Genomic DNA, 24,451 nt, shown 5'->3' on the forward strand with positions numbered 1-24,451 from the left:
TTTATACAAAGAAAATTAACAAAGTTAAGATGTGAATATAAACAAGCCTTTTCAATTCAGATCCTTTACCCTTTCACTCTGGATCACGAAAATATAAGGTTCATGCAACCAGTTAATCGAGTTGTAGACTAGATAAATGATGTATTTGCAATAAATAGCAAACACATTGCATCAACTGCATGTATCTACTCAACTATTCCAAAAATTAAGATGATCATCTATTAGGTACCAGTAACTACTCTATGGTTTTTCATCAAAATAAATTGTTCAAAAACTTAAATTTGTTTTATAAAGAAATCACTTTATAACTGCGATAAAAAACACTGGATGTGTATTCAAATTTCCCTCAAAATAATGAGTGACAAAATGTATCTGGCATTTTATTTATTTATTTATTTATTTATTTATTTATTTATTTATTTATTCATCTGAGACACAGAGATACAGAGAGAGAGAGGGGAGAGCTTGAGCAGGGGGAGAGGCAGTGGGAGAGGGAGAAGCAGGCTCCCCGCTGAGCCAGGAGCCTGATGTGGGGTTGGTTCCCAGGACCCTGGGATCATGACCTGAGCCGAGTCACCCAGGCACCCCAATGTATCTGGCATTTAAAAAAATTTTTTTATTTACTTATTTGTCAGAGAGAGAGAGAGCACAAGCAGGGGGAGGTGCAGGCAGAGGGAAAGAGAGACGCAGGCTCCCTGCTGAACAAGGAGCCCGATACGGAGCTCAATCCCAGGACTCTGGGATCATGACTTGAGCGGAAGGCAGACGCTTAACTGACTGAGCCACGCAGGTGTCCTGATATCTGGCATTTTTAAGAGAATGCTGGAAAGCATTTAAGGGAGCCATACTGATGAGGAATGCAATGCATATAGGTCCCATTTAAATTTAACAGAAACATTTTGTTGAGAAAGAATTGTTTTTATAAACAATGTCTACTGTGGGTTCTGCTATTATAAACATTTGCTTTAGAAGAAATCATCTGTTAGGAACCTTATCCACTGGGGAAGTATGTACTCCCAGGGAGTGGCATCTTACAATATTTCTGCAAATTATTATTTATGTCTCATTTATCTATATTCTTCCTAGCTCCCAGCAAAAACTTCTGGGTGCAGGTACTTAGAAAACTGTTGAATGATCATTGTGTTTTAGCTTTTATCTTTTGACTGAGAATGTGTTTTTTCATTAAGTAATAAGAACTATACAAACTTTCATACCTTTCTCTTCAGAAAAGACAAAGGTAAATTTCATGTTCAATTACAGTAATTCATTCTAACTTAATTTTCATCCACAATATTTTATTTTCCACCTCAGTTTTATTATTTATGGTTTTGTTTGTATGTGTGTACATAGATACATAGATGATGGATAGATAGATAATAGATAAAATAAGTTGTATCAAATCTCTTTGGAAGTACACAGAATTATAAATTATCATAAAAGTATTAAAGTTTATTTTCTGTGTGACCTTGGGCAGTTTATTTACTGTCAGAATCTTAATCTTCAAAATGGGGCTAATGATAAAACACTGGATTATTGTGAAGATTAATGAAAATAAGGTCTAACAACAAATGCAAATGTCTATATATAAATATGTATATACGTTATAGTTGTATATCTATCTATATATCATATGTAAATATATTTATGTATATTTTTTCAAGATTCTTTGGTAAACCAAAAGCTGTACCTGTTGCTCTGGCTCCTTGACCTCTCTTTTATGTAGTGGATGAAGTCTTCTGGGATAAACCACTTCATAGTTCTTTACTCCAGGGAGTTCTTTGATAGCATTTACTGAGGGGGAAAAAAAGGTAAGAGAAGATTTAGTGGAGCATAACATATAAGCAATCTGGTTGATAATCATCAGACTTATTGCATTTCTGATGAATAATGCTACGCACAGAGGCTTACCTGAGTTATGTCAGAGAGTTATTTAAATGTAGAGATAGACAAAATCAGAAGCCCACACTTCCTCTCAAATCTTGAACCTATATCTTCAAATATTTCCCCACTGAAAGTTTACAAGTGTTTCTCTATTTGGTGAAAATATTTCTTTTGGATTTTTCCATTTCTCCTTGCTCCCTGAATCCTCTATAGAGGAATGTAGCAAGCAGTACAGGCAAAAGTTAGTACGGGAAGGCAAAAGCCAACCTAATCTAAAATGTTAATCAATGTCAGCATAATTGAGTAGAAGTACTCTGAAAACTACAGTGTTACAAAAATGAAATAACTAATGTGTGCCATTTCTGAGTCTAATATTTTTTTCTTATATTTTCCAATTGTAATGAATAAAACTAAGACACAGTAAGAAAACCTCCAATATCAGCTCCATAGAATGGAAAAAAAGTCAAGGCTTTTGCAATACAGATAAACTTTCATTTTTGCATACAGAGCATGAAAAGAATGAAAATTAGAGAAGCAAACAATTAGAACATTTTTACTGGTCTGGAAGGAAAATTTTTGAGCCTGCAGTCATATTGAAAGAGAACGGAACAGTTATCTCCAACCTTCTATCTATATTTTGAATTCTCAAGTCAACATTGTTTCTACAAGTTATTACTTTTTTAAATTTTATTATGTTATGTTAATCACCATACATTACATCACTAGTTTTTGATGTAGAGTTCCATGATTCATTGTCTGTGTATAACACCCAGTGCTCCATTCAATATGAGTTATGTTTATAAAATTTTCTTTTATTTTTTTGAGAGAGAGCACGTGCAGGCATGCACAAGCAAACAAGGAGGGGCAAAGGGAGGGGGAAGAGAGAATCCCAAGCAGACTCCATGCCCAGCACAAGCCCAACTCCGGGCTCCATTTCAAGACCCTGAGACCTGTCCTGAGCCCAAATCAGAAGTCAGACACTTAACTGACTGAGCCACCCAGGTGCCCCTCTACAAATTATTTTTAAGAGGAATTCAGTTTTCCCAAAGCTAACACTTAATTTTCTATTTTCTCTTTTATTTGCCCACTTGATCGAGTCCTTGCTCTGGGTAGAGTAGCGTGTAAGGAAATGTCACTAGACCAACTCTTTGGTTTCTCAGGAGGCTACTGGTCTACCCAGAATATAGATGCAGTAGGAAACAAAGTATGGGCCCAGCCTAGCAATTTACTAACACTATGGACTGGAAAGGCTTTAGTTCTCTGTGTCATGACTAGAGTTCTCTCTAAAGATAATCCCAGCCTATTAAATTACTCAAACCTAAATTCTATTGTAATATAAATTTATGTTATTATTGTTGATCTTTTAACAAATAAAAGTGAGTATTTTTTTGTTAGTCATCTTGGATGACTTGTACAGTTATCCCAATAATACTCCAGAGAATATTTATTTTTAAAAATTTTCTTTAGAAATTAAAGCAGAATCTTTAAAAAAATCCTATTTATGTCACTTTTTTTTATCATTTTAGGATGGCTAAATGCACTTGATCACTCAAGAGCCATTTACTTCTAACTTTGAAGAATAGGAAAAGTAATTAAATTGGCTAAAAACTTATTAGGTCAAAAATGAAAAATTAAAGGGATGCAATAACTTCTCTTTCACTGGCTTGAGATTTACTCTTTTTTTTTACATTTAAATTCAATTTAATTAACATATAGTGTATTATTAGTTTCAGAGGTAGAATTTAGTGATTCATCAGTTGCATATAACACCCAGTGCTCATTCCATCAAGTACCCTCCTTAATGCCCATCACCCAGTCACCCCATCCCCACCCACTTCCCCTCCAGCACCCCTCAGTTTGTTTCCTATAGTAAGAGTCTTTTACAGTTGGGACACCTGGTAGCTCTGTTGGTTAAGCATCTGCATTTGGCTCAGGTCATGATCTTAGGGTCCTGGGATCGAGTCCCACATTGGGTTCCCTGTTCCGCGGGGAGCCTGCTTCTCCCTCTGCTTGCCACTCCCCTTGCTTGTGCTCTCTTAAATAAATAAATAAAAGATTCTTTTATGGTTTGTCTCACTCTCTCTGTTTTAGTCTTATTTTTCCTTTCCTTCCCCTATGTTCATGTTTTGTTTCTTAAATTCCACATATGTGAAATCATATGATATTTGTCTTTCTCTGATTGACTTATTTCACTTACATAATACCCTCTAGTTCCATCCACGTTGTTGCAAGTGGCAAGATTTCATTCTTTTTGATGTCTAAGTAATATTCCATTGTGTATATATACCACCTCCTCCTTATCCTTTCATCTGTTGATGGACATCTGGGCTCTTTCCATATTTTGGTTATGGTGGCATTGCTGCTATAAAGACTGGGGTGTATGTGCCTCAGGATTTACTCTTAAAAACATTTCAAAACCCTTTAAAACCATGGATTCAACCTTAGAATACTTGAACTTTGGGTTTGCTTCTAATTTTTTAATTGTTGGCACAGACAGGGCAGATTAAATGATCTTTAAGGACAGTTCAAGTAGTCTATGATTTTATGAAAATAAATACAAAATTCCCCATAATCTCTTTGAAAAGGTGATGATCATTTGGATAAAGTTTTAATTGGTTATGATAAAATAAGTCTCATTACACAGTCAAGACTTCAAGCATAAGGTACCTCAGTGACTTCTTGCTGTTACAGAGATAATCACTGGGCATTTTTATTTCTATTTAATTAATTTTTGGTAAAGGAAAATAATAACATTACTTTATAAAAAATTATATCAAATTCAAAAGCCTAAAGGAACATTACAATCATTTTCTTAACATTGAGTTAAAATTTTCATAATTATCATAATTATTTCAAAATAATAAGATGCCATGAGGTAAGAAAATTACTCTTGCCAGAAATGAAATGATGGTATTGACACAATTCCCTGGAGCTTCTTGTAAACCCATAATACCAAACAAGCATACCATAAGGCAACCACATGCTGTCTAGTGGATTTTGTCCAATCAATGCAATTAGTCCCACTAATATGGAGTTCTTGAAGCCATGTATTCACCAATGTTGCAACCATAGTAACTCTTCTAAAAATGCTGCATGAAAAATGGTTTCATCCAATACACACATTATTCTGAGAGTAAATATTAGTCCAACCTTCCCTGGGGTCATAAAATAATAACTAATTATAACTGATTCTTTTATAAAAGCAAAAAATGATAGCCCACACACATTTCCCATTCAGAAGTAGTGAGGGAAACAGGCCAATCCAACCACTGCAAGCTTTCTTAATATACACTCTCATCTCCATGATTCTAGTTAATATCTAAATCAATGTTTCATGAAATCAGAAATTACCAATTGACTTAAATATGGAGTCAAATACATAAATTAGTGGAGAAAATTATTCCCAACTTTTTGATAGCTGAGCACTTCCAAATGACAAACAAAATAAATCAACAAATGAACCAGAGTATTTTTTAAAAAGCCTCCAGCAACCTCTCATTTTCTTCGGTTTGAAATCAACAGATTTTCAGCTCTTCCCAAACTCTTGCAACAGAGTACATTCTCTAAAAGAAACAGATAGAATTTCTTTTAATGGCTTTTATTTTTATGAAACTAAGAAGGACTCTGAAAGAGACTTGAATTAGAACAAAGTAGACGGCAGTTAGAGAAATATGACAGACCTAAATATTGTTTGGCTCATTCATCCTTAAGTTTGATGGAAATGACTCAGCCTCCTCCCAGCTGAATAACATCAGGCTAATTATTTTGAAGCCTGTGGAATAAACACAACTAACTGCCATCCAGGGATTATACAAATCTGAGACGTAACACAATATGTTTCTATTAATTCATTTTAATACTTGCTTTCTCTCTCCCAGAGAACTCACACGGTGGTTTACTCCTGACAAGCAAAACTTAGATGAAGAAAATAAAACTATTATTTTGGATTGGGTTAGATAATTATTTTACTGCTTATTAGTTTTAGAAAAGTTAAAACTCATTGACAAGATTAATATAACAGGCACTGGTCTGGGTTGCTACTTTATTCTTTAATGAGTTTGGAGCATTCTTGGAATTTAGCCCATAATACATAATACTGGCATTTTCATTTTTGTTCAAACCTGTTCCAAACTGTTTAAAGAACATCTTCCCAAACTAGACACATGACATTAAGACCTGGATCAGAGTTTATCCAATATTGACTTCAGATCTGGGCTTTGCTGTACCCCTCAAACTATCTGGTGATTTTAAATTTAGTGTTATAAAAGTGAGTACAAATATCGAGGGAAAACACATCCTGATTAAGTCTATCATTTTGGCTATTAAGATTAAATTATAAATACTTCTGAGGGTTTTCTAGTCACTTTATGAAGACAAGAAAGCATTGCTAATTTGAAACAAAATAATTTCAAAAAGTACTGTATCCTTTAGATATCCTCCTGTAGTATATTGAAGACCTTTCTCCTTTGTCATTGCACTTACATCGTCACCCCCAAACAACTGTCACAACCTTTTAAATATTTGGGGTATTTTTTTCTATGATGAAATCCTATAAGTTATTTCTCTCAGGGGATGGTGAGGGGCAAACAAACAGCTGGCCTAATTATGTTTCATTCTTTCATTTCATGTATATGGAAACTGAGCACAAGTCATGGTCTGAGGTGCATATTTTTTCCTTTGGATGATGGGGGCAGATAAACAAAAGGGAAGAGATGGGAAAATGCAAATTGCTTTATTTTTTACATTCTGGCTGGGAAATAAATCCATGTGGTAATAATATCAGTGGGAATAATACCAAGGAGACAGTCTTGAAAATACAAGATGGAAGGTAAAAGAGGAGGTAGCTCTCTGTTCAAGATGGAAGATAAGGGACAACTGTCTATATGTCCCCCTGTTCTCACAAAAGACACTGCAGAACCTCTGTCCCCGCCACCAAGTACTTGAAAATCTACAGTTTGAGGCATAATTCTAAGGAAGTTGTCTCTTGGTGCCATGTTGTGAATGCAAAGACAGGGGAACAATTACCTCATATGCCCAATTTTTTTAAAGATATTATTTATTTATTTGACAGAGAGAGAGCTCTCGAGAGCACAGCAGGGGGAGTGGGAGAGGAAGAAGCAGACTCCCCACCAAGCAGGGAGCCCCATGCGTGGCTCTATCCCAGGACCCTGGGATCATGACCTGAGCCAAAGGCAGACACTTAACCGACTGAGCCACCCAGCCGCCCCATCATATGCCTATTTTACTGAAAAGGCTGTCCTGTGGGTGGACTCCAGGGTTAGCTATGTGATTCTGTTAATATATCCTGCTTGATCTTTATGCTGTTGGATAAAGCTAGTTCCCAAGCAATTCTTATGTTTCAACTAAGTAAAGGATCCCAAAGAATTTTTAGGGATAGCACTTTTGGAGAATGTAGGGAAAAAATATTTCTATTAAGTTTGACTCACAAAGTAGAAATTTTGAGTCAATAACATAAATGCCTAGTACAGTTCTATATTTAATGATATTAACTAAAACTTTCACAAGTCTGGAAAACAAATCAGAAACCAGGGGTGGGGAAAATCACTTTTAGTGACAAAGTGCTGAGTGAGTGCAAGGGGGAGGAGAATCTTTCCCTCCCTAATCTTATACTTCTTGTTGATAATCTGTTCCTGTTACTAGGTCCTGGCAAGCATTCTAAAACCCAAGAAAAGGTTTGCTAGGGAAGGATTCCCAGGCATTGAAGCTAATGTGGTGACTTAAGCTCTAGAAATAGAAATAAGCTAAGGAAATGTGTTACCCAATCGAACTTAACCAAAATCTAATTGGTGAATTTCTCAGAAATGGAGAGACATGCTAGAAGTGATTTATTATTGGGAAGTAAAATTCCTCTACTTTTGAATTCTTAAATTCAAAATGGAAGTGAATTATCAGTTTAAGCTTAGCAGCAACATTATTTTAGTCAAGTAATAGCACAATGCTTTATAAGTATCGAATCGGTCAACTGTTTATTTCTAATTAGACATATTTATTATCACCAGTTATGGAAGGACTAAGCATAAAAATGTGCACTCAAAAGGAATAGGACCCAGCCAAACTGGTCCCAATAAGAACAGAGATACTTTTGAAAGCCTCCTGCACAGAGATAGCTAGTCACATCCGCTGCATCTTTACTGCTCTAAAAACGGTCAGGTGGGACTTGACGAATTTCACTTTTTGACTCTAAGATCATATTCACTATTTAAATTAAGCTGTATTAAGTTTTCCCTTTGATTTTTATTTAGTCTCAGATCAGACCTATCGATTCAAGACGTCTTCTTGCCTCTCCTTTACATTGAGTTTACATCAGTCACAGCCCCCTCAAAGCAACAGATTAAAACCAGTCCAACTGGTTAGTAAAATTGGTTAAAAAAAAAAAACCTATTGAGAGAAGATGAAAAGCAAGCAGTTCACTGACATATTTACCAGAACCTGAAAAGGAATTAGACACCAACCTGGAACTGGCGAAAGGAGGAAAGTGGCGGTCAGAAGAAGCCCCTGCAACATGTTGCGGGCCCGTAGGGCCGCACAGCGCCGGCCGTTCGCGCTCCGAGAGCACGACTTGGTCTGGTCTGTCCCTGCCTCCTCGCAAGTGAGACAGAATGAAACTCCCAGGTTCATTCTTGTCTCTGCTTCAGGAAGTGTTTACTAAAGGTGTTGCACAATCTTGGAGCTGTGGTCCTGTGACAATGGCACAGCAGGCGGAAGTTCTGGCCGCCTCCTGGCTGTAGGACTCCTTTACCAAAAGCCGTTGTTTCTCTTTTCTTGCTTCTCCTTATTCCCCGCTCAGAAGTAGTACGTTTCCAGTATGTTACTATAGCCCAATAAGCAACCTTGACATAACTGACTGATGAACCTTGATAAGAGTGTGCATTTATTATGTATATTAAAAATATATATAAATATATTTATATATGTATTTGCTATGTTGGCAACAAATTGTTGCGAATGTTATTCTTCCCTCACATGCATATGCAGTCAGTGAAACAATTTCTAATCCAATCCAATTATTACATAAAATTCTCTTTTCCAGTTACCTCCTATTCTCTTCTCACACAACAGTGCTCGAGGGACCTTGAACTATCCTCAAATAAGAATGGATGATAATACAAGCTCAAGGTTTTTCAGATCCCCAAGGGCAGTTGTATCATCACTAAAAACCAGGAGTTGGGGAAGGCCTTCAAGACCCAAAGGATGTAATTCCAGAAAAACTTTAGGAGCTGTTGTTGGTGTGGTATAGTGAGGCTAAGCCATCATGTCCAGATATCACACTGTGTAATGAATTAAATAGCTAAAGTTGAGTTGCTTTACTAAGTTCCAGGTCCTTTATACTTACTATCATATTAATTCTTATGACACTTCTGTATGATAAATGCCACCTTACCCCGATTTTGTAGATTAAAAAATTAGGATTTAAAAAGATAAAGGATTCAAAAGATTAAGACTCAGTTGTCCTCCTTTTATATAGTAAATAAGACTAAGCATTCTGCCCAAGGTCATCTAACCAGTAAGTGGCAGGAGTAGAACTTGAACTCAGTATTGTCTGAGCTCTTAGTCACACATTCTAACAGCTGATTTATACACCCAGTCTTATTTCTACTGAAAAATTATATAATATCTGCCTATGAAATACAAGTCCTAATCCTATGAAATAAAAGTTCTATTAGACAATCCTGAGGTTATGACATTGGTGTTAACCAATTCTTGGTCCACTAAAATTATGCGGTGTTCTATGGATTCCAAAGCGTATTTTTGTAATAGAGTGATTTTGATGAAAAGGGATTTCTCAAAATGACATATAGCATCAACTAACTACCACAAGGGACTGTTTAAATCTAGTCACTGAGCATGGAGGTTCCTCAAAAAGTTGAAAATAGAGCTACCTTATGACACAGCAATTGCACTACTAGGTATTTACCCCAAAGATACAAATGTAGGGATCCGAAGGGGCACATGCATCCCAATGTTTATAGCGGCAATGTCCACAATAGTCAAACTATGGAAAGAGCCTAGATGTCCATTAACAGATGAATGGTTAAAAAAGATGTGATGTAATGGAATATTATGCAGCCATCAAAAAATGAAATCTTGCCATTTGCAACAACGTGGATAGAACTAGAAGGTATTATACTAAGCGAAATAAGTCAATCAGAGAAAGACAAGTATCATATGATCTCACTAATATGAGGAATTTGAGAAACAAGACAGAGGATTATAGGGGAAGGGAGGGAAAAATGAAACAAGACAAAACCAGAGAGGGAGACAAACCATGAAGAGACTCTTAATCTCAGGAAACAAACTGAGGTTTGCTGGAGAGGAGGGGGGTGGGAAGGATGGGGTGGCTGGGTGATGGACATTGGGGAGGGTAAGTACTATGGTGAGTGCTGTGAATTGTGTAAGACTGATGACCTGTACCCCTGAAACAAATAATACATTATATGTTGATTAAAAATAAATAAATAAATAAATAAATAAATAAATAAATAAAAATAAATCTAGTTACTGCGCATTTCAGCCATAGGATTAGGAACATCACAGGTTTCTTTTCTTTTAATCCAAGTTCTACTGCTTTTTCTTTTTCAGAGAATAGAAAGGTTATACCCATTTCTTAATTGTCACATGATTTCCCCCCATTAATTCTATGCACATTCATTAGTACCAATGACATGTAAGACACTGAGATCACAGTTGAAAATAGTCATTCCCTTTGAGATGCTTACAGTCTGGTGAGGGAGATGCCATGAAGATGTGCAAAGTGAGTGCTACCTGTATATCATGAGACACTGTGCATAGGTCTGTGCATAGGCATGGAGGTCAGAGGCTACCCCTAGCAGGGCAAGGAAGACTTCCTGGAAGCAAGAATAATGAGGTCAATGAAAAATTAATTATGAGAAAAGGTGAGGACATTATGTCATAACATACTAGTTTGTGGTAATAGTTTAGTGTTGTTGGAGCAAAGAGAGCTTGGAGGAATGGGAAGAGATCCTATGTCTGGTTTTGTCAGTGTGCAAGTACTGACAATACTGACTTCATATTTGGCCCTCCATCTTGTTCATATTCATGGGATGACCTCCCTTGGGACTACAGGTTCCAGGCCCGTTGGAGGTTAATGTGTGCCCTGACCGAAAGGCAGGGAGGCTTATTCTGGTCTTCCCTAAAGTTGTTTAGATAATCAATAGAGATAATTTTGTTTCCCCCCTACTCCTTTGCCCAAATAGCCCCACAAATTCTGTTAAGTGTTAACGATCAAGTAAGTGCCTGCAGATTCTTTGACCTCTGCATATCTCCTCACTTTATAAAATCCGTAGACAAATGTTTGGACTCTGTGGGGGATAGCTGTGTCACTGTCTGGATTGTTGACCACCAGATTACCCCATCAGTAAGTTACTCTGAATAGAATCTTCTCACAGTTGAGAAGCCAGCCAGGAGATGGGAAAACAAAACAAGTGTGGGTGAAGGGGTCCTGCCCAGGGAAAGCCCATTGTCCATTGTCCACAGCTCATCTGTGTTGCTGGAGAATCTATGGGAGGGGTGCATAGGAGAATCCCTCCTGGCACCTTGCTGGTCTGTGCACCTCGACTGACTGAACAGGCTCAGTGGCCACTCCAGACACTTTAATCAGAGAGTCCCTTCAGAGAGGTGAGTGGCAATTGCCCTACAAATCAGCTTTAGGGCTCTGCCCCTATCTCAAGCAGTAGGAAAAAAGGAACTGTCTGGGGAAGTATTTTAAGAGATAGCCCCCTTTGAAAAAAGAGAGAAAGAGAAAGCCCCCTTTGGTAAATGCACTGGCAGACTGAATACTTCTTTTCAAGTAGAGCCTAGAAATCCCTGGATGAAGGAAGTCAAAAGAAAATTTTAAGATTACACCGAGGATGATTTTATTTTATTTATTTATTTTTTTTTTTTAAAGATTTTATTTATTTATTTGACATAGAGAGAGAGAGAGACAGAGTGAGCACAAGCAGGGGGAGTGGCAGGCAGAGGCAGAGGGAGAAGCAGGCTCCCCACAGAGAAGGGGAAGCCCGATGTGGGACTCGATCCCAGGACGCCGGGATCATGACCTGAGCCGAAGGCAGTCGCTTAACCAACTGAGCCACCCAGGCGCCCCCGAGGATGATTTTAACACTTGAATGGCCTAAATGAGGTTCTTTTAAAAAATATCTAATAACTGGGCGCCTGGGTGGCTCAGTTGGTTAAACGACTGCCTTCGGCTCAGGTCATGATCCTGGAGTCCCAGGATCGAGTCCCGCATCAGGCTCCCTGCTCAGCCGGGAGTCTGCTTCTCCCTCTGACCCTCTTCCCTCTCGTGCTCTCTATCTCTCATTCTCTCTCTCTCAAATAAATAAATAAAATCTTTAAAAAAATATCTAATAACTGTATATGTACACCCTACTTGAGAAATCAGCTAGTAGATTAAACAACCTGAGTGGGATGCATACTTTGATTGTACTTGGAAGCCTCTAAAAACACTGACAGGATAAAATGGAGCCAGATGAGTAGATCAACCTATAATGCCATTTGGGTTGCAACCGAATTCCCTGAGGGATTGAAAGCAACTGTCTTTATCTTGCAAATTTTTGCAAAAACTAGAAAAGAGGCCCCAGAAACAAGCCAAGATTTTTCAACATTTCTGGGAACTCTTATCTAGATCATTCCCATTCCTAAGACTGAAACTTTTAAAAAAGGGAAAAAGAAGTCTTTTAAGGAAAGTATCTCAAAATCTAGTCACAGCTCCCATGAGGTTACTTATCAAGGATAAATACAAATCTTCACTATAACGTTTTTTTATTTCATTGTTTCTGTCTGTATGTGATATTTTCTCCCTCCGGATAATATTGTTATAATTAATTTGTAAAAGAGCTCTATTTCAGTGGTTAAAAGGCATGCACTTGTAAGAATTGAGCATTCTAAAACTGAAAACAAAACAAAACAAAAAAAACAGAGATTAAGTCAAATGTTTTTCATGTTCATGTGATCATGTGAAAAATATTCAGTATTAAAGCTAGTTTAAGGGGCACCTGGGTGGCTCAGTCGTTAAGCGTCTGCCTTCGGCTCAGGTCATGATCCCAGGGTCCTGGGATGGAGCCCTGCATAGGACTCCTTTCTCGGCAGGAAGTCTGCTTCTCCCTCTCCCACTCCCCTTGCTTGTGTTTCCTCTCTCACTGTGCCTCTCTCTGTCAAATAAATAAATAAAATCTTTAAAAAAAAAAAAGCTAGTTTAAGTTTGTTGGTTGAATTAAAATAGGCATGCTTTTTAGAGTTATAAACATCAAATACAATACAGATAATCAACTTATATTCTACCTGAATTTATTAGTTAAATTCATGTTGTATCTGTTGCAATTTGTCAGGAAAAATGATTTAACATGGTAGTTGATTTTGTCTGTCTCATGAAGTTTTCATGAGTAATCAGTAGGAACAAGTAGGTTGAATAGATAAAATGGTTTGTAGATAAATTTCTAAATAGCTTTCAGAATCTCTGGTAACCTAAATCTTCAAAGTTTGGCTAGGTTAAATGATAAATTTGGTTGAATTCATTGGATACCTGTCTTTTCCAAGTAAGATAAAATACTGAAACATTGATTACTAAACATACATTTATCTACTTTTGTCTGATTACAGATAAAGTAAATTTGAGTCTGTTAGTAAACATGTTTTATGCTTTATTGAAAGGTGGTACCATGGAAAAACACATTTCTAGAGATTATGAAATGTATTCATAAATTTGCCAATCCAAAGAATTCTGGTGAAGTGGAAAGTTCACACTTGCTTACTATTTAGTTTTCACTCAAATGTGAGTTTTCTAAACATGAAGATTATAATAAATGTCATTAAGACTACTGGAAACAAGAGAAACAACTCTGTATGCAAGGAAAGTAAGGTATGTGTTTTTGGTAAGAAATGTATGAGGAATGGGAATACATTTTTGTTGAGGGAAAAGAAAGTAAATTTGTCCTAAAATGAGATTGCTTGTTTGGAGAGGGAAAACAGAACAAAATCTGAATGAAAAAGAAAGTTATAGAAAGTTTATGAGAAGATACTCTTTGGAAAAGAATTTTTATGCATAATCAGGAATGACTAAGATTGGAATGAATGAGTTTTAATATCAGAAGTATAATGGCGTAAGGTTAAAATTTGTTTTTTTTTCTCTCTGTTAAGATGACAAAGGTTTTTTTGTTTTTTGTTTCTTGTTTTATTGTTGGTCTGCTCTTGATAAGAAAATTGTAAACAAAATGTTTATCTGCCCAGAAAAAAGTTTCTTATGTTTTGTCTTTATTGGGTCTTTCATTACTTAGGAAAGCTAAATCTTCTCAATATTAAAAGAGCCAAGTTTTGCTGACAACTATGTAAACTTCTATATTTGCCTTTAGAATTTCTTATTGTCACCTTGGTTAAACAGATAATTAAGTTTTAAATTTTGTAATGACCTATAATCCTATTTAGGCATATGCTTTAAAACCTTCTGATATTTTTAACAAAATTCCCAAAATTCAAATTCTAAATGATGCCTTTTTGCCTGATTAGGCTTGTTTACTTGATATGTTAAGTTAAATTGGAAACATTGCCAGAAAAGGTAGGATAAACCTTTTTAGGTTATATTGTATGAGTGAATGCTACAACTATTCTGGAAATTAATGAAATTCCTGAAGTTTCATATGTCTTGGTATAACTTCATTACATGTAATTCTAATTATTGATACTGAACTCTCATCAGATCTTTAACCATGGTCATTTTTGAGTCTTGTTTACAGCTATTGTCCTGATGTTCTTACAAATGTGTTTTATCGTCAAAGAGATTTATGGGGAGGACTTTTGATGAATAAACGTTTCTCATACACTTAAGATCAGAAAACTAAGCTGAGTAAGAATTTCTAGAATTAAAGGAAAAACTTCATTCAAACAGAAAAAGAATTGGTAACATGGGACTGAATGAATCAAAAAAGATAACTATAGTTTTTCTGACTCCTGTTTAAAACATCACTAACTCTTATATTTGCTCTACCAGATTAAAAAACAAAAACATTTATCATTTTCTCCCTACCTGATCCCTCCAGAATTCAGAAACTCTCAGTGAGTATTCTTTCTTGACGGCAATTACGGTTATTGCATAAGTTCAACAAGAATCTGTTCTCCTTATAACAGGACACTATGGGAAATGCTGGTTATATTACCAAGGCTTTGACTGGAATGTCATATTTGAGAAAGACATACATAGACTCAGATATGACAAGACAGTATTAAGGAACTAAGGTTGACTTCATGCAACCAGTGAAGCCCCTTGGAAAAATTGACCTGGTACCTTTTTTTATAACATTTCTGGGGGACTTCACAATCAAGTACTGAAGGTCACTTTGTGACAGGCTCAGGAACCTCAAGATATTTTGGGGATCTCAAAAAAAGATGAAGTAATCCAAATCTATAGGTACTGTAGGCAAATCTGATGGCAAGTATTTGGCTTAGACCTTAGCCTTGATGTAATAACATTTGTATTATAGGAGTCCCAGAAGAGGAAGAGAGGGAAAAAGGGGCAAAAGATTTATTTGAGCAAATTATAGCTGAAAACTTCCCTAATCTGCGGAAGGAAACAGATATTGAAATCCAAGAGTCACAGAGAACTCCCATCAAAATTAACAAAAGTCTGCAAACACCAAGACATAAACCGTAGTCAAATTTGCAAAATACACAGACAAGAAAAGAATCCTGAAAGCAGCAAAGGAAAAAAAGTCTTTAGCCTACAAAGGAAGACAAACAAGGTTCGCAGCAGATCAGTCTACAGAAACTTGACAGGCCAGAAGAAAGTAGCATGATAAATTCAGTGTGCTGAATGGGAAAAATATGCAGCCAAGAATACTTTATCCAGAAGGTCTGTCATTCAGAATAGAAGGAAAGATAAAGTTTCCCAGACAAACAAAAACTAAAGGAGTCATGACCACTAAACCAGACCTACAAGAAATATTACAGGACTCTTTGAGTGGGAAGGAAAGACCAAAAGCAACAAAGATTAGAAAGGAACGGTGAAAATCTCCAGAAACACCAACTTTACAGGTACTACAATGGCACTAAATTCATATCTATCAATAATCACTCTAAATGTAAATGGACTAAATGCTCCAGCCAAAGACACAGAGTATTACAATGGATTAAAAAAAAAAAAAGACCCATATATATGCTGCCTACAAAAGACTCATTTTAGACCTAAAGTCACCTGCAGATTGAAAGTAAGGGGATACAGAACAATTTATCATGTTAATGATGTTAAAAGAAAGCTGGAGTAGCCATACTTATATCAGACAAACTAGATTTTAAACCACAGACCATAACAAGAGATGAAGAAAGGCATTATATCATAATTAAGGGGTCTAACAATTATAAATATTTATTCCCCCAACTTGGGAGTACCCAAATATATAAATCAATTAATAACAAACATAAAGAAACTCATTGATAATAATACAACAATACTAAAGGACTTTAACACCCCACTTACTGCCGTGGACAGATGTTTCTATACCTGTACATGAGAGTTCCAAAATAATGGTTCTACAAAGGATGAGGGCTCAACCTAGTGCTGTCATGGGCCACCATCTATGCTGAAATTCACAATCACTCCACTACTGCATCTGCAGAATGCTGAACTTAATGCCTCATATGCAGAAGCTTATTAATCATGTAGAAAAGATCTCTTTTGCTGATGCCTTCACTACTTAGCTCATCTCTTAACCAGGTCACTGAGGGAACTCTAGTTCTAAGTATTTTCTTTTGTCTTATATGCATAATAATCTCATGTTAATGTTTATATTGCTGCTGTGGCATAAGGATGCAAGTCACCTCCCAGTATTCGGATGTACGGTCATTGTGGAAGAATGGCGTGAAATCCACCCGCTCCCCCGTCAGTAAGTTACATGAATAAAACTCTCCATAAACTGTATGATGTCTCCTGCTTCATTTTTTTTTTGGTCTCAAAGTGCCTTCTCAGTTTGAAGGATGCTTTCCTGTCCCTCCTTTCCAACACATGTGTAAAATGTCTATTTTGTTTTCTATTCTACACAAGCTTCTTTTAGTTAAATATCAGCTAAAAAAGAGGATTCTAGCAAGGTGATCCATTTTTTAAGGTTTATTTATTTATTTATTTATTTATTTATTTATTGCATGTTTGATCAGGGGGAAGAGCAGGAGAGCAGACTCCCAGCTGAGTGTGGAGACCACTCGAGGCTGAATCTCATGACCCTGCAATTATGACCTGAGCTGAAACCAAGAGTCGGACACTTAACTGACTGAGCTACCCAGGCACCCCAACAAGTTGATCCATTTTTAACCATATGATTAAAAATAATGAGCTATGAAATCTGATTTGGATGCAGTAAGAGCATTACTGTTTTGTACCAGTGTTCCAAATTGTGTAGTTCCTATATGTTGTAATTTATGGGATATCAGGAAAGCCCCTTTCTTTTAATATATGTCTGATACCATTTGAAGTGCATTGTACTTAGTGTCCCTAATTCTTATAAAAACCTTTCAATGTAGATATCATCAACTGCAAGTTCCATCTGAAGAAACTGAGGCCCAGAGGTATTAGGGCTGTCTCAGAGATGCCAGCAGTGTGTAGCTTTTGATGATTGTTTGGTAGTGACATTCACCAACAGAGTTTGCTCAGATCCTAGCTCCATCCCTCAGGGGACACAGCTCACTGAGTAATGATTGTTAGAGAAAAATCCTTCAGGGGTGCTGATTGGGATGAGACTGATAGTAAAAGAATTCTCCAGCACCAAGCAGAAGACGTAATGAGGATTACTGTCTCAAGGAAGATCTGGTCCTGAGCACTGCCTTTTTACTGGTTCTTTGTGAGGTGTTTCTTAGAGCAGAGTATCTATAGCAAGGTATGATACCTTCTCCTATTTTCTTTCTGGTGCACATCTCAAGAAAGAAAGAAAGTGCTGGATAAAACAGATACAGATAAATGGAGAGGGGAGGTGTTCAAGGTTTAAAACACCTTATCTTTATGGTAGATGACCTCTCCCTCTTAGGAGTGGATGGACCTAAAACTTGGGAGTATGAGAATGAGAAAAAAGGACCCAATTATGGGTAGTTTCTGGAGACCCATAGATTGGATCTGATTAAATAAATAAACATAATTACTTTGCTCTGTTCTCTGTAAATATATTTCACTCAAGGGCTTCAAAATATCTTCAGAAATAATTACTTAGAACCACCAAATTCTATGAATGAGAGATCATTCTATCCAAGGTGGGTTATTACTGAAGCACCAGGAAGACCTCATTGTAACTGTTTCACCCCCAGGACCATAGTGATTCCAATCCCATTTATTCTATTCACTAAGGGCAGAAAAGGAATTGCACATGTGGAAGATTATATATCCTCACTTCACAAAAATCTCTTTTCATCCCATACTTCTCACTATCCTTTCTGCTTTCAATTTAATTATTCCAAAGACTGTCATGTAGAAAGAAGAACAAAGGGTGTTAGTACTGGAAATGAAAGAAAAAGATAATTCAGTCACCACCCACTTGGACCCAGTTAGGCCAAGGATGCAAGGTCTTCTTAAAAGGAAGAGAGAAGGGAGCAAAGCCTTACTGGGTGATTAGAATGTGCCAGGATCTTTACATGAGCATGGACCCATCTCTACCACCACCTTGAGAAAGAAGTAGCATTGAAATATCAAAGACAGTTGATCTTTTCTAAGCATGTGTGACAAACTTTGGTACCATTGGGGATAGGATCTTTAATATAAGTTTTTATTTAATTAAAACATTAAACCGCTGTGCTGTTACAATTGCTTCTGGAACAGACACAGACATACCACTCCTTCAAACCAAAGACAGACCATAAGGTGACTGAATTCTGAGGCATTGCCTCCACTGTTTACCCTGCACCCAGAAATGAACAGCACAGAGTTGGCACTGAGTCAATGCTTCCAGTAATGCCATTAAAATGTGTGTGGAGGGGCATAGGGAGCTCAGGTTTTAACATGGTTGGAAAATTCCTTCTCTCTGCTCTATACACACATTGTACACATGTTGACATTTTACCTAATCACATCTCTTACCTCTATTTAGGGTAAGAGAGGAAACAAAAATACAAACTTAGAGTTTGAAAGTAATCTCCAAAAGAAGACAGACTAGTCATCAGATTCAACATTTTGAAGTATTTTCTTATATTTTAAACAAAGAATTCCACCACTGAGAATCAATCTATGAAAATTGTCTAAAATATAAAATGGATTTATACATCAAGATGTTAATTATATTATTTATAAAGGAAAAAAGCTAAAGCTAAATATCCCCCAAATAAGGAGATGGCTCTGCAATCTACTACATATCTATTGAGTGAAATATTAAACCATTATTTAAAATTATCTGTGTAATGAATTTTAATATTATGGGAAATCTCTCCATTATAATATTAGAACAAAAGTAAAGCAATAAAGTTGTATACAAAATGATCAAAACTAAATAAAACCTTCACAAACCTATTCAGAGTGAAAAACAAAGCAGAAAAAAAAATCAAAATATTTGGAGAAGCTTTGCTGTATGTGCTGGGAAGTTGAGGGTTTTTACCTCTTTCTGTATTTCTGGATTTTTAAGTAGTGGTTGTTATTTTTTTATAATTTAAAAATTATATAACAAATACTAAAAAATCAAAATATTTTCCAAAATCATTGACGGGCCTTCCCTCCCTTAAACTGAGCTCTCCTTTAGGATATATTTCAGCCATCATTGTACCCCCAAGACCCCAAGATAGTGCTTTGAAAATAGTGGCTACTAAATATGGGTTTGCATGCTGAATTAATGGTTGGAGGAGGATCACTCAAAAAAACAGGCAGAGTCTCTGAACCACAAGCCATGAACAGCTGAGTTTTAGAATAAAAGGGAGAGAAATAGCTAGTAGTCTTTTAAAACCAAAACCACTTTAAAGCCTTAGGGTTCCCTATTCTAACTTATCAGATTCCTACCTGTGGTAAGTAGTGTGATACAAATGAAAGAAAGCTATTTGCTTTTAAGCTTAGTAAATACATTTTTACATAAGAAAGCCAAGAGATTTTGTTATCACCTTTCAGGTACTGTATTTACCTAAGAGTCTAGTTTCTTGCTTAGGTCTTAATATTATAATCAGCCAATAACCGCGGGCACTGAATTATTAGCTATGCGTTTAAGGCCTGCTACATCCCATTAGGTTCTTTGTACAGGAGTATCTCCTTTTGCAGATATGTTTATTTACATTTATTGCACTTCACAAATTGAAGGTTTGTGCCAACCTTGCATCCAGCAAACCTATAGGTGCCATTTTTCCAACAGCAGTTGCTCACTTCCTGTCTCTGTTACATTTTGATAATTCTTGCAGTAATTCAAACTTTCTCATTATTATTTTATTTGTTATGGTGATCTGTGATTAGTGATTATTACTGGCTGAAAACTAAAATGATGGTTAGCATTTTTTAGCAATAAAGTATTTTTTAATGAAGGTCTCTACATTGTTTTTTTAGACATACTGCTATTGCACACTTAATAGACTACAGTACAGTATAAACATCATTTTTATATTCACTGAGAAACCAACAAATTTATTTGACTCACTTTATTGCAATATTCACTGCATTGCAGTATTCTGGAACTGAACCCATAATATTTCCAAGGTATGCCTACAATATGAATTTCCTCTCATCATGCAAAATCTAAATCAAAAGGCAGTAGGTAATCAGCAGAGATTTATTGGGTCCAATCAACTGATTGACCATTTGCATAATCTAACGTACTTAACAATCAGACAAGGGCTTACTAAGTACAAAGGACTAGGAGAGCACTTCACCATCCAGATAGAACGAAGATAGATATTGTCCATGTTTATATCTGATCCTTCAATTCTGTGTTCCGTTGCTGACCCACACTCTCCCCAGCACTCCATCTGGTATAAGAACTAAAATTAAGATCCAATATTACGTGTTCCTTAACATCTAGGGAAAAACAAGAGGGCCTGGATTGGCCTAAACATGAGTTTCCGTTTCTACCCTATTTCCATTGGTCAGGGCCCCTAGTTAAACACCAATCTTAATTATAGGACCAGGCCCAATTCCTGCTTATCTCCTGAATAGCAGGCTTCAGTTCCTTGCCAACTTACAGAATTACTCAAACCAATGAAATGCTTCCATGGGAACCGGGGGTCACCTCATATCCTTGATACTACCAAGCCTACCTCTCACAGTCCCTGGTTCACTCTGTTCCCAAGTGCAACCCTTGGGTGTTTGGGTGCAGCGTGCATGGCATGCTACCCCTCCAACCCTGGGCTGTGAGTATATGAGACATAAACTCTTGTTGATCTCATTTGTCCAGTGTAGGGGGTTATGTGTTCAGCCATCCCCATAACTAGGGCAGGCATCGCTCCCTCACCAGTGGAGTAAATAGTAGGCATTAAGCACCCCAGCACAAGGATACCTCCAGTCACAGTTACATGTCCTTGGCCATGAGAAGTATTCTGTTTATATCTGCTTTGATTCATTATGTTTTTATTTCACAGTTAAACTCCCTCAGGGAAATCTTATTCATTCCTCTTATTTATAATCAGGGATAGAGAGAGGTTTCTTATGTTTACTCATGGTCTGCCTACACATGAAAATCCAGAGTGATTAAAAAATCTTCACCATCTCTATTAAACTCAATTCCATCCACTGCAATGACTTTCAGGCTGAACAGGAACTGGAGCCCAATGTTCTGCATTTACTCTTCTTTCCCTCCTGATCTTTGACCTCATCTTCTTGCTTGCTCTAATCTAGCCACACTGAATTATTTCATATTCCTTGAATATGTCAGACATATGCCTGCCTCAACATTTGCTTTGACTGTCACTTCTTCCTGAAATATGCTTCCCTCAGGTATCTACCTGAATGATCAATTAGTTCAAGTGTTTGGTCTAACATCTCCTTCTCAGTGAAAGGTAACCTGACCATAATTTCCATTTTTCTCTTCTTTAGCACAACCTATCCCCTTACTGTTTTATTTTTTCCATTGAAATCATCAAACACTAGCATTCTACACTCTGCATTTGTTTACTTATTTATTCATTTTTACAGTCTGTCTTTTGCCCACTTGAACCTTAAGTTCCATAAGGGCATGCCCCAGCACTTACAACTGTGTATGTTTCAGAGTAAGAGCCCAGTAAATATTTGTGAATATTTGTTAAATGAGTACATTTAAATCAAGGATTTTTAAAAAGTTTTTGTAGTAAGAATTTTTTCATTTATTAACATAGAATTTGATATATATTTTTAACTTTAGAAAAGTTTTCAGTAGCCCATTTGAGCCTCATTACACACTATTAGCAGGAAATCCATCATATTTCTCTTTTATACCCATTCTCAAAAATCATGCAATAACTCTTACAGTTTTACGTAGTTGAAAGAATGGCGTGCCTTTCCAAGATATTAGGCATAGAATAAGGATCAGATTCTGACTGGTCTGTTATTGCAATTTTATTGTTACTGAACTGAAACTGGTCCATACTGTAGAAGTACTTTTACAGGCCCTGGACCCTCCCTAGGCTATGAAGGTGCTCCCAGATAGGGCATTAAGGTTCTTAATTCATGTTGACTTAGTTGCTGTTCGTACTGGCTCATTTATTCCAGAGCGGCTTAGATCTAAAGGGATAATAGCTCTATATTGCTTCAAACCTATTCTTCTCAATTGAACTTATATCTTTGTCTAAAGCCCAGTTCTCCAGCTTAAATTCCTTTTTCTTAATTCTTTTTATTTTTTACTATTATGTTCAATTATTATAGTACATCATTAGTTTTTGATGTAGTGTTCAATGATTTATTAGTTGTGGCTTAAATTCCCTTTCCACATGTTATTTAATTCAGAGGTCTGAAATGTTCCCTGAGTTGCATCACACAATTGTAGAGGCTGGCTGGTCCACAGTCTGAGGGTACACCGGCTGGCTGGAGTGCCAGAAGAGCTGATGTTAGCTCAAGTCTGAAAGTCTGAAAGCAGTCTACTGGCAAAATGCCCTCTCTCTCAGGCCTCTGTCACTCTTTTTTTCTATGAAGGTCTTTAACAAATTGGATGAGGCCCACACATATTATGGTGGGTAATCTGCTTCACTAAAGTCTGTTGATTTAAGTGCAAATCTCATCTAAAAAAATGCCTTCACAGAAATAGAATATTGTTTGACCAACTATCTGGGTTCTATGGTCTAGCCAAGTTGACACATACAATTAATCATCACACGGCATGTAGGTTGGGATTTGACTCTTTCTTCCTAGGAAACCCAGGGCTCTTTATTTAAATAAATTTATTTAAATTGTCACTTTCTCCACAGAGATCTACTGCATACCAAATGGGCATTGCAACTTTTTGACCATCAAAAAAAGAGAGAAAGAAAAAAAGACCTTGTTATATACTAACCTACTAATCCTAGAAAATGTGTGCCCTGCATTTGCATACCAAAGAAGGCCCTCCAAGTGATCCTTTGTAGGACAAAGAGGATCGGTTTCTCTCGATTAGAAATCCTAAACCCATTTTACAAAGTAAGGGATACCCACATGCCTGAAGATATGACAGTTTAATAAAAATAAACTATAAACACCTAGAATTGAAATCAAGATGCTGATTGCAATTCCTGAGTCAACGTTTTTGGGTAAGTTCTCAGACCCAAATGTTCATCTTTTCACCAGGTGGGATCATGTAAGCCAGGACAAACAAAAACCCTGAGGCTAATGGTGGTGTTCTTACTTTCAGAGAAACTAGATGGAAGAACATTGTTTGACAAGAGTAACATTTAGCCAATTTATCTATGTATAGCTAAGTCATTTTACAAATTCTGTTCCTGTGTCACATGCTTCTGGGGTCATAAGAAGTGCTCAGTAAGGTTGATAGGATTAAAATATAGGGTAAGCTTGGCAATCCTTTCTGATTTTTCTCTCAACCAAGCAAAGTTGTTACCCCATGGTCTTATTAATGTGTGATCATTTATACACTACATATATGAATGAAAACCATCTAGTTATTCATATATTCAATTAATTTTGGATTAAGTAGATGGAGATCTACTTAACAGGTCAAGAATGAAGCCATATCTGAGAGTGGCTTAAGAAGAGAGAAGGTACATGTAACTAAATGTCAAGGAACTGAGAGAAAAGTATTTGAAGAAAGTAAAATTTAGAATATAACATATATGTTGGTGGTTAATTTTTTGTGTCAACTTGGCTGCCATAATGCCCATATATTTGGTCAAATATAATTCTGGATGTTTCTATGAAGGTGTTTTTTATGAGGTTTACATTTAAATCAGCAGACTTTTTAAAGAAACACTTTATTGAGGTATGATCGACATGTGAAAAGCTGTATATATTTAATGTATACAAGTTGATGAATTTGGATATAAGTATACACCTGTGAAGTCATCACCACTATCAAGGCCATAGACATATCTAACTCCTCCTAAAATTTCCTCCCATCCCATTTATTATTATTACTGTTTTTTGTTTTGTTTTGTTTTGTTTGTTTTTTCCCCAAGGAGTTTATTTGGACAGGAGGCTCTACAT

At 36.5% G+C, this 24,451-nt stretch overlaps 1 protein-coding gene across 3 annotated transcripts in view; it reads right to left on the reverse strand.

Annotated features, from left to right (window-relative positions):
- ADAM28 (ADAM metallopeptidase domain 28) overlaps positions 1 to 8,486 on the reverse strand; it is a 98,117-nt gene extending 89,631 nt beyond the window's left edge. For 2 of the 3 annotated variants that reach the window (XR_004819831.1, XM_035725631.1), the window contains exons 1-2: positions 8,355 to 8,486; positions 1,688 to 1,791 (exon numbers count right to left, since the gene is read on the reverse strand). Coding sequence is in view for 1 of the 3 variants with exons in the window: in XM_035725631.1 (XP_035581524.1) it covers positions 1,688 to 1,791; positions 8,355 to 8,406 (156 nt within the window). In the remaining 2 variants the exon portion in view is untranslated. Of the gene's footprint in view, positions 1 to 1,687; positions 1,792 to 8,354 lie in introns of those variants that run through there. The other variant, XM_035725635.1, reaches the window with a different exon arrangement.
- Positions 8,487 to 24,451: the final 15,965 nt, after the last annotated feature.

Source organism: Zalophus californianus, chromosome 2 (assembly GCF_009762305.2).
Source record: "Zalophus californianus isolate mZalCal1 chromosome 2, mZalCal1.pri.v2, whole genome shotgun sequence".
Classification (NCBI taxonomy): Eukaryota; Metazoa; Chordata; class Mammalia; order Carnivora; family Otariidae; genus Zalophus; species Zalophus californianus.